This window comes from Vigna umbellata, chromosome 4 (assembly GCF_029865625.1).
Source record: "Vigna umbellata cultivar VRB3 chromosome 4, Vumbellata_1.0, whole genome shotgun sequence".
NCBI lineage: Eukaryota > Viridiplantae > Streptophyta > Magnoliopsida > Fabales > Fabaceae > Vigna > Vigna umbellata.
In genome coordinates this window covers 35787669-35799289 of record NC_142168.1, presented here as the reverse complement: position 1 = coordinate 35799289, position 11621 = coordinate 35787669, and the positions used below count along the sequence as shown (strand labels likewise).

General features: G+C 40.3%; 1 protein-coding gene across 1 annotated transcript; it reads left to right on the top strand.

The window, feature by feature from the left end:
• The first annotated feature begins 291 nt into the window (after nt 1–291).
• LOC148200014 (uncharacterized) lies at nt 292–11072 on the top strand. The gene is made up of 4 exons (XM_088111173.1): nt 292–732; nt 875–1140; nt 2977–4652; nt 10812–11072. The coding sequence occupies exons 3-4, from the start codon at nt 3494–3496 to the stop codon at nt 10898–10900; spliced, it is 1248 nt and encodes a 415-aa protein (XP_087967299.1). The 5' UTR covers nt 292–732; nt 875–1140; nt 2977–3493; the 3' UTR covers nt 10901–11072.
• Nucleotides 11073–11621: the final 549 nt, after the last annotated feature.

Here is an 11621-nt window from a genome sequence, read left to right as displayed (position 1 = left end):
ATGAATGTTTTGTGAAGACTGTGCTTAGTTGCTTACATAGTAAACATGGTTGTATCATATGACCGTTCGAGATGCTAAAACCGAACAGTCCCACATGTCAAGAATCCGGTCGGTTAAGCATCATGAATCGAGCGGTCTCATCAGTTAGAACTTAAACATGACTTAGAGCTAAAGACGATTATATTAAACCAAAATATGATTATTACAAGTTAGATCGTGTAAGACCCTATATAATTAAGCAATGATAATTCTGTGTTAAACCAGATTAGTGCACTCTAATTCTGAGTTGATTTAATCCTACTTCAAATCTGCTAAATCTCTTCCTGCAATGCACTGAAATCAAGCTCCACCATTCTCTGGAAACTGCACCACGTCACACACACTCAGTGCATTAAAAACGCACCAATCTGTGCATGCACACACGCCAAGTGTCACGGGAGAGAATTCCAAGCAGGGTTTGGTGTGCAAGTGGCAGACTGTGAAACGCTCTCTTGTTTGATGTGGAATCCACTCAAAATTCTGAGTTTTGAGAAAACTCTTTCACTCACACTCACACTTCGTCTTCCTCAAGGATCACACCTTTCATCTTCTCCAAACTTTTCTCTACGAACCTTCATCTTCCTTCTGCCATTACTCACTTCCTTCAACTCCAATCCGTTTTCTGAAACCATAGGAACATTCACGGGCCAGCAAGCTCCATTTTGATCCGAACCTCTTTTGATTCTGTAACTGGTAAGCTCCAAACCACAATCTAATCTTAAAATTTCTAGGAACACTGTATCAGTTGCATGCAAGGATAAAAATCTGAGTTTCTGAGAACTCTCATCTTCTCTCTAAAATTACTCATTCATCATCTCCTCAAATTCTGTTTCAGATACTGTAAACACTGTCACTGCACCGTGAACATCAACTTGATTAGAACAGAATTGAGAACTGAACTGGTAAGTTCTCATTCTGCATAATTGTCCATTGAGTTCATGCTAATCAAAATTCTGGTTGCATGAATGAGTTATAGGTTCGATCTTTATGTTATTTTGGTATTTTAGATTTAGTGAAAGTCGTGGAGTGAATTCATTTGGGTAGAGAACTGTGAGTGATCAAGATAAACCTTAAACAATTGGAATTTCACTGCAGTAACAGGTAAGGGAAGCTTATAATTTTAATTTATACTGTATGTGTTATGATCTGATGTGCATGTATTAAATGTATGATGTTCGAGCTGTGAAAATGACCACAGTTATGAAATCTGGTTTTCTGATAATGTGATTGATCTGCATGTTGGTTTGGAATGTATGAAAATTATGAGGTTGAGCTGTTAAGAATGGTTTATGATATCTGATATGAATTCTAGTTTGGATGGATCTGTCATGAACTGATACGGCTTGGATGAATGATATTTGATGTTGGATTTGATTTAATTACATGTTGAATTGATGATGCATGAACTGAGTATGGTTATTGGATACTTGGAATGAATTAGATGTTGAAAACTGTATGATAACATGTTGGAAGTGAATTAAATCTGAAATGAAAGTATAAAGTTAGAAAAATTGAAATCTGGGAAAAATTCTACTAAGTGTGAAAAATCTGAATTTCTGATCATTCTCTGTTGCTAAAAGGACGTTCGTCACTGGACGGTCTTAGACCGTTCGGTGTTTGGTTAGCATGACTTAGATTGGAATTCATTCATTTGGAATGAATTCTGCTCAAGAACGAGCGTCCCCCAATTGAGTGAATGAGCTTTCGTTCTGCTCAGTACAGCTAAGTATTTAAAACTTTATAAAGAAGTGACGTTCGGCCTTAAGTCGAGCGTCCGTCCTTATTGACGTTCGTCCTCATGATTGAGCGTTCGTTCTTATTGTTGTTCGACCTTATGTCGAACGTGCATTCTAAGAGAGCGTTCGTCCTTATATTGAACGTTCGTCCAAGTTGACGTTCGGTCTTATATCGAAACGTTCGTCCTAGATAACGCTTGGGTTTTACCAGCGTTCGTTCTGATTGTGCTCGGTCATTTACCTGGCGTTCGTTCAAAGCAGGGTTCGGTTTTATAATTGAACGCTCGTCCTTACCATTGAACTCTGAGCGAACGTAACTGGCGTTCGTCCAAATTGCTAATTAACGTTCGTTTTTCTGGCAGTGCTGTTTTCTGAAATCAAATTATATTGACTGTTTATCTAAACAATGTCTTACTGGTGTTATCCTTTGGATTCTACCTGGACTCGTTACATTCAAAATCTTTCTAAGTATCATTCATGTCTTTTAAAGATCAGTATTTTCAAATTATAAATTTTAAAGAGTATTAGGTGAGTTCCTTGGTTCTTTTCTCTTGTTCAGAAACAAGGATGCAGAGTACTGTAACATGTAAATTTCTATTTATTAAATGATGAACTTTCGTGAAATTAAGAGAGTGGAATACAGAATGGAAATATGGATTCAGTGAACTGTTTAATATGGTGAATTATATGTGGAACTGAATTATTGGAAATGAATTATGATGAGCGTTCCAAGGAGGAACGTCTCTAATATGATTGATTGTTGATTTTTGTAAAGTATGACTGTGGGCATGCTAAGCTGGCTTGGTCCATCCTGATATTCCGTGATACTCATCTTCACGTAGAAGGGAGTAGTCATGTGTGGGAATGGCAGGAGGCTCTATTCCTTAGGGGTACTTTGGATAGAGTTAACCTCGAGTGGCAGCTGTCGAGTTTAATACAGTTACCACACCACTCGGGTGCAAGGACGCCTGTAGCTACACGGTTCATACAGTCCGGACAGTCTGTCTATTATATAAGTATCTGTATGATTGTTAATTGATGAGCTTGCATGATGTATGTGTGGATTTAAATATAAATGTATGTGTTGATTGTATAAATTAAATATTATAAGCTTACCCTTGCGTTTCCATTGTGTTGTCTATTGTCCATGTATAATCCGTGTTGTCAAAATGCAATGATCATCCGTTGTGGATGTGAGCAGATGGTGGTGCATCCCTTGAGCAAGTGTTGGACGAAGAAAAGGTGGAGGATGCTAACCTTGTGGAGGTTGAAGTAAAATCGGAGCAGTAGGATTAGATTAGTAGTAGAGGTTATGTTTTCTGTACTGAGTTTTGGAAGTTCTGTATATAATTCTGCAGAATTTTGTATGCAGATCTGTTTTATGTATTTTGGTGGATTTCTGAACACTGTAAACTCTGCTGTAAATCATTGTACAGTAATGTTTATATATATTCGTGCTGTATTCTTTTGGAGCAGCGGTTATTTGTGTAAAGACTGTTTACTGTTGCTGTTAATTGTGATTAATTCTGAATTATAGTGATTACTGTATTTTGGGATGTTACATTAGTGGTATCAGAGCAGTTTTGTTCTTTTAAGGACAAGTAGGGTTATGAGTGCACTATGTTTTCGTTGTGTGCTTGTTATATGTTTAATGAGTTATTGAAGTATTTAACTCTTGAACAATTCTAACGTTCGTTTTCTGATGGACCAGAGAACGAATGGCTCCTAGACTTCCTCCCCCACCTCAGCCTAACGAGCCTGACGCCCCCAACAATACTAGGATGTTGGAGGCAGTCATTGAGAGACTGCATCAGCAGAACACCACCTTAATGGAGCAGAACGCAGCTGCTTTGCAAAGCTTAGAAGCCGCACGCGTAAATTCTGAGGCCACACAACGCCAATTAATGGAGATTATTGCAGCTACAAGAGGCACACCAGGAGCCTCTTCTTCTAACGCTGCCCCGCCTACTGCAGAATGGAGCTTGGAGAGCTTTCTTCAACATCATCCCTCCAAATTTAATGGAAAATGCCTTCCTGATGAGGCAGATCATTGGCTGCGGGACATTGAGAAGATTTATAATGCAAAGAGGTGCCCTGACGACAACAGATTGGCGTTCACTGAGTACTTGTTGACTGGTGAGGCCAGCCACTGGTGGACGAGTGTGAGGGCTATCCTGGCCGACACTCATGCTCCTATCACCTGGGAGGTTTTTAGAAACAAATTTTATGAAGAATATTTCCCAGACAGCGTTCGCTATGCCAAGGAAGTAGAATTTCTTCAGCTGGTGCAAGGGGGAAAATCTGTATCCGAGTACACAAATTCTTTCAAACAGTTGTTGAGGTTTAATACGATGGCCACTAGTGAAGAGTGGCAGTGTAGGAAATTTGAGAATGGATTAAGAAGCGACCTGAAGGTGTTGATATCAAGTTTATGCATTCGGTCATTTCCTGCAATGGTGGAAAGAGCCAAAGTATTGGAGAAGAATATGGCAGAAGTGGAACGACAAAAGAAGCAGACACAGGTGACTAGAGGGTCGATTGTATCCAGGGGTACTGCCAACACGAGAAGTACTCCTTACGCTCGCCCAGGTCAGTCAAATGCAAGTGGATCACGAGCATTAATCACTGCCGGACAACCCGGAAACGTCACTTGTTTCCAGTGTGGAGGGCCACACTATCGTTCATCTTGCCCTCAACTCACGGGAGGAAAATTCTGCACGAAATGTAGAAGAAGTGGGCACTTGGAGAATGAGTGCAACATGGGTGGACGAGCTGTGTTGAGGCCACCGAATGCTGGCAGAAATCAGGCTAGAGGAGGACGAGCCCAAGCAGCTGGACGTGTTTATGCAATCACTGGTGCAGAAGCAGCGAGCTCAGGTACGCTCGTTACTGGCACATGCTTGCTGTATGGAATAAATTGTTGTGTGTTGTTTGACTCGGGGGCGACACACTCCTTCATATCGAAGGCGTGCGTTGATAAGTTGGGAATAGCTGTGAGTGAGATGAATTTTGATTTGGTGGTGTCAACACCAGCTGCGGGTGAAGTTAGGACATCTACCATGTGTGTTAGATGCCCTATTGAGGTAGAAGGACGTAGGTACAAGGTGAATCTTATCTGTTTGCCACTCAAAGATTTAGAAATAATTTTGGGAATGGATTGGCTCAATACCAATCGCATTCTCATAGACTGTGGCAAGAAGGAGTTGATTTTTCCAGAAGAAGAAGAGGAATGCCTTGGTGTGACTCTCGGTCAGTTAAAGGAAGATATTATGGAGGGCGCGGCTTGTTTTCTCATCATGACACATGAGGACCAAGAGCTGGGAGGTTTGAAGCAGGAACGAGCGTCTGTTGTGGAGGAGTTTCTGGATATTTTTCCAGATGAAATACCAGGGTTGCCTCCTGTTAGAGAAGTCGAATTCACCATAGACTTGGTGACCACGGCAGCCCCTATATCAGTCCAACCATACCGTATGGCGCCTGCAGAATTGGTTGAACTTAAGAAACAGATTGAAGAACTCATGGAGAAACAATTTATCAGACCAAGTGTGTCACCTTGGGGAGCACCTGTACTGTTAGTGAAGAAAAAGGATGGCAGCTCTCGGTTATGCATTGACTATCGTCAGTTAAACAAGCTGACCATCAAGAACAAATACCCGTTGCCTAGGATTGATGACTTGTTGGATCAACTGCATGGGGCAACGGTATTTTCTAAGATTGATCTGCGTTCAGGATATCACCAAATCAGGGTGAAGGAGGATGACATCCAGAAAACAGCCTTCAGGTCTCGTTATGGACACTACGAGTATGTAGTGATGCCATTTGGGGTAACAAACGCTCCTGCTGTGTTCATGGATTATATGAACCGTATATTCAGACCTTACTTGGACAAGTTTGTGGTTGTCTTCATAGATGACATCCTCATCTACTCTAAGACACAAGCCGAGCATGAAGAACACTTGAGGGCAGTGCTGAGTGTGTTGAGGAAGAAGGAGTTGTATGCCAAACTGTCCAAGTGTGAATTCTGGATGAAGGAGGTGCAGTTTTTGGGACATGTGGTCTCGGCTGGAGGTATTTCAGTGGATCCAGCTAAGGTGCGTGCAGTGTTGGAATGGAAAAGTCCTCGTTCAATCACGGAAGTGAGGAGTTTTGTTGGTCTTGCGGGCTACTATAGGCGTTTCATTGAAGGGTTTTCCAAGATAGTAGCACCGTTGACGCAGCTTACAAGGAAAGATCACCCTTTTGCTTGGACGGATTTGTGTGAAGAACGCTTCCAAGAGCTGAAGAATAAGTTGACAAGCGCTCCAGTTTTAGTGATTCCGGACACTGCCAAACCGTTTGAAGTTTACTGTGATGCATCTCACCAAGGTTTGGGGTGCGTTCTCATGCAAGAGAAGAAGGCAGTGGCGTATGCTTCTCGGCAATTGAAGATACATGAGAAGAATTATCCAACGCATGATTTGGAGCTGGCAGCAGTTGTGTTTGCATTGAAGATTTGGAGGCATTATCTATACGGATCCACTTTCCAAGTCTTCAGTGATCACAAGAGCCTCAAATATTTATTTGACCAGAAGGAGTTGAACATGAGGCAGAGGCGTTGGCTGGAATTCCTAAAAGATTATGATTTTGAGTTGCTTTATCATCCTGGTAAAGCAAACGTAGTGGCAGACGCATTAAGCAGGAAGGCAGTGCATGTCTCGTTAATGATGGTGAAGGAGCTGCACTTAGTGGAGAGTTTCAGAGATCTAAGGTTGCAGTATGAGTTAGAACCGAACAGCATCAAGTGCTGCAACCTTAGGATATCAAGCAATGTGTTTGATCGTATATGGACGAAGCAACGTGAAGATGAAGACTTGGTGAAAATCTTTGATGCACTCGGTACAGACAAGGCTAAAGAATTTAATGCTGGAACGGATGGTATGTTACGTTACCTTGGTAGAACGTGCATTCCCAATAATGGAGAGCTGAAGCGGATTATACTGGAGGAAGCACATCATAGCCGTCTTAGCATACATCCCGGTATGACTAAGATGTACCAAGATCTTAGGCGTTCGTTCTGGTGGCCTGGAATGAAGAGTGATGTTGCACGATTTGTAGCATCTTGCTTGACTTGCCAACGTGCCAAGGCTGAACACCAACGTCCAGGAGGTCTGCTTCAACCACTGGAAATTCCTGAATGGAAGTGGGACAGCATTTCCATGGATTTTGTGACCCATCTACCACGGACAGTTAGGAACCATGACTCAATTTGGGTGATTGTGGATAGGTTGACAAAGAGCGCACACTTCTTGGCAGTGAATCTGAAGATGTCCATGACAAACTTGGCCAAGTTGTATATTAATGAGATAGTTCGTTTACATGGAGTGCCCTCAAGCATCATTTCTGACCGAGACACGAGATTCACATCTCGGTTTTGGCAATCACTGCAAGGCGAGTTGGGGAGCAGATTGCAGATGAGTTCAGCATATCATCCGCAAACGGATGGCCAATCTGAACGTACAATCCAGACGCTAGAAGACCTACTGAGGACGTGCGTCCTAGATCACTTAGGCGCATGGGATGAGGTGCTGCCTCTTGTGGAATTCACATATAACAACAGCTTTCAAGCTAGCATTGGGATGGCGCCGTTTGAAGCTCTCTATGGGAGGAAGTGCAGAACGCCACTTTGTTGGTTTCAAGAGGGAGAGAACGTGCTAACTGGACCTGAGCTCATCCAGCAAACAACAGAGAAAGTCAAATTGATCCAAGACAGATTGAAAACGTCTTTGAGCAGGCAGAAATCCTATGCTGATAGGAGGAGAAGACCACTGGAGTTCGCTGCAGGTGATCATGTGTTTTTGAGACTGAATCCAATCACTGGAGTGGGAAGAGTAGTACGTCCAAAGAAGTTGTCTCCCAAGTTCATAGGGCCGTATCAAATATTGAAGAAGATTGGACCAGTAGCCTATGAACTTGCGTTGCCTCCTCAATTATCAAATCTACATCCAGTTTTCCATGTGTCTCAGCTTAGGAAATACATATCTAGTCCTTCTCATATCTTGGAGCTGGAAAACATCCAACTGCGTCAAGACAGAACATTGGAGCTGCAACCAGTCCGCATTGAAGATGAACGCACCAAGCTGCATAAAGGAAAAGACCTTCGTCTAGTGAAGGTGGTGTGGGATGCTAAGACTGGAGATTCAACGTGGGAAGTAGAGAGTGCAATGAAGGAATTATATCCACACTTATTTGCTTGTAATTTATAAATTTTCGAGGACGAAAATTTTTGTAGTTAGGGAGAATGTAAGACCCTATATAATTAAGCAATGATAATTCTGTGTTAAACCAGATTAGTGCACTCTAATTCTGAGTTGATTTAATCCTACTTCAAATCTGCTAAATCTCTTCCTGCAATGCACTGAAATCAAGCTCCACCATTCTCTGGAAACTGCACCACGTCACACACACTCAGTGCATTAAAAACGCACCAATCTGTGCATGCACACACGCCAAGTGTCACGGGAGAGAATTCCAAGCAGGGTTTGGTGTGCAAGTGGCAGACTGTGAAACGCTCTCTTGTTTGATGTGGAATCCACTCAAAATTCTGAGTTTTGAGAAAACTCTTTCACTCACACTCACACTTCGTCTTCCTCAAGGATCACACCTTTCATCTTCTCCAAACTTTTCTCTACGAACCTTCATCTTCCTTCTGCCATTACTCACTTCCTTCAACTCCAATCCGTTTTCTGAAACCATAGGAACATTCACGGGCCAGCAAGCTCCATTTTGATCCGAACCTCTTTTGATTCTGTAACTGGTAAGCTCCAAACCACAATCTAATCTTAAAATTTCTAGGAACACTGTATCAGTTGCATGCAAGGATAAAAATCTGAGTTTCTGAGAACTCTCATCTTCTCTCTAAAATTACTCATTCATCATCTCCTCAAATTCTGTTTCAGATACTGTAAACACTGTCACTGCACCGTGAACATCAACTTGATTAGAACAGAATTGAGAACTGAACTGGTAAGTTCTCATTCTGCATAATTGTCCATTGAGTTCATGCTAATCAAAATTCTGGTTGCATGAATGAGTTATAGGTTCGATCTTTATGTTATTTTGGTATTTTAGATTTAGTGAAAGTCGTGGAGTGAATTCATTTGGGTAGAGAACTGTGAGTGATCAAGATAAACCTTAAACAATTGGAATTTCACTGCAGTAACAGGTAAGGGAAGCTTATAATTTTAATTTATACTGTATGTGTTATGATCTGATGTGCATGTATTAAATGTATGATGTTCGAGCTGTGAAAATGACCACAGTTATGAAATCTGGTTTTCTGATAATGTGATTGATCTGCATGTTGGTTTGGAATGTATGAAAATTATGAGGTTGAGCTGTTAAGAATGGTTTATGATATCTGATATGAATTCTAGTTTGGATGGATCTGTCATGAACTGATACGGCTTGGATGAATGATATTTGATGTTGGATTTGATTTAATTACATGTTGAATTGATGATGCATGAACTGAGTATGGTTATTGGATACTTGGAATGAATTAGATGTTGAAAACTGTATGATAACATGTTGGAAGTGAATTAAATCTGAAATGAAAGTATAAAGTTAGAAAAATTGAAATCTGGGAAAAATTCTACTAAGTGTGAAAAATCTGAATTTCTGATCATTCTCTGTTGCTAAAAGGACGTTCGTCACTGGACGGTCTTAGACCGTTCGGTGTTTGGTTAGCATGACTTAGATTGGAATTCATTCATTTGGAATGAATTCTGCTCAAGAACGAGCGTCCCCCAATTGAGTGAATGAGCTTTCGTTCTGCTCAGTACAGCTAAGTATTTAAAACTTTATAAAGAAGTGACGTTCGGCCTTAAGTCGAGCGTCCGTCCTTATTGACGTTCGTCCTCATGATTGAGCGTTCGTTCTTATTGTTGTTCGACCTTATGTCGAACGTGCATTCTAAGAGAGCGTTCGTCCTTATATTGAACGTTCGTCCAAGTTGACGTTCGGTCTTATATCGAAACGTTCGTCCTAGATAACGCTTGGGTTTTACCAGCGTTCGTTCTGATTGTGCTCGGTCATTTACCTGGCGTTCGTTCAAAGCAGGGTTCGGTTTTATAATTGAACGCTCGTCCTTACCATTGAACTCTGAGCGAACGTAACTGGCGTTCGTCCAAATTGCTAATTAACGTTCGTTTTTCTGGCAGTGCTGTTTTCTGAAATCAAATTATATTGACTGTTTATCTAAACAATGTCTTACTGGTGTTATCCTTTGGATTCTACCTGGACTCGTTACATTCAAAATCTTTCTAAGTATCATTCATGTCTTTTAAAGATCAGTATTTTCAAATTATAAATTTTAAAGAGTATTAGGTGAGTTCCTTGGTTCTTTTCTCTTGTTCAGAAACAAGGATGCAGAGTACTGTAACATGTAAATTTCTATTTATTAAATGATGAACTTTCGTGAAATTAAGAGAGTGGAATACAGAATGGAAATATGGATTCAGTGAACTGTTTAATATGGTGAATTATATGTGGAACGAATTATTGGAAATGAATTATGATGAGCGTTCCAAGGAGGAACGTCTCTAATATGATTGATTGTTGATTTTTGTAAAGTATGACTGTGGGCATGCTAAGCTGGCTTGGTCCATCCTGATATTCCGTGATACTCATCTTCACGTAGAAGGGAGTAGTCATGTGTGGGAATGGCAGGAGGCTCTATTCCTTAGGGGTACTTTGGATAGAGTTAACCTCGAGTGGCAGCTGTCGAGTTTAATACAGTTACCACACCACTCGGGTGCAAGGACGCCTGTAGCTACACGGTTCATACAGTCCGGACAGTCTGTCTATTATATAAGTATCTGTATGATTGTTAATTGATGAGCTTGCATGATGTATGTGTGGATTTAAATATAAATGTATGTGTTGATTGTATAAATTAAATATTATAAGCTTACCCTTGCGTTTCCATTGTGTTGTCTATTGTCCATGTATAATCCGTGTTGTCAAAATGCAATGATCATCCGTTGTGGATGTGAGCAGATGGTGGTGCATCCCTTGAGCAAGTGTTGGACGAAGAAAAGGTGGAGGATGCTAACCTTGTGGAGGTTGAAGTAAAATCGGAGCAGTAGGATTAGATTAGTAGTAGAGGTTATGTTTTCTGTACTGAGTTTTGGAAGTTCTGTATATAATTCTGCAGAATTTTGTATGCAGATCTGTTTTATGTATTTTGGTGGATTTCTGAACACTGTAAACTCTGCTGTAAATCATTGTACAGTAATGTTTATATATATTCGTGCTGTATTCTTTTGGAGCAGCGGTTATTTGTGTAAAGACTGTTTACTGTTGCTGTTAATTGTGATTAATTCTGAATTATAGTGATTACTGTATTTGGGATGTTACAGATCGTAACTAAATCGGCCTTAATTTGAAGTCTACTCTGAAATTTACATATATAGGTTGAGGTATTATGGTATATTCATTACCGAAACAATTTGTATTAAATTAACATTGGCTAATAGCAAGAACTTTTTGTGGGCAAAACAATCTTGATGGAGAAAGCTACAATAGAACCAAGATTTTGTTCAATTCAAGAAAGTGGGGTTGTTAGTCTTTTTGGGGTCTTATAAAATTAAAAAAAAAAAACTTCATTCCAAGTCCAACACAGATTAGTCTATTCTATCACTTGATTAAATTTCTGAAATCATATAGTTAAAATATTTAATCATGGTTTAACACCAAACATGATAGTTAATATTTCTACTACCATAGTTTTAGACAGAAATTTCATGTTTCAACTGCAATTTTGTCAAACATTAGTTAAAGAATAAACTATATTTTCACCCTCTTTAT

Bases quoted from the DNA above. Each gene is read 5' to 3' on its own strand.
- LOC148200014 (XM_088111173.1), top strand. From the start codon at position 3,494: ATGGCTCCTAGACTTCCTCCCCCACCTCAGCCTAACGAGCCTGACGCC. The intron at 4,653-10,811 runs GTACGCTCGTTA...GGATGTGAGCAG, and splicing joins TGCAGAAGCAGCGAGCTCAG to ATGGTGGTGCATCCCTTGAG.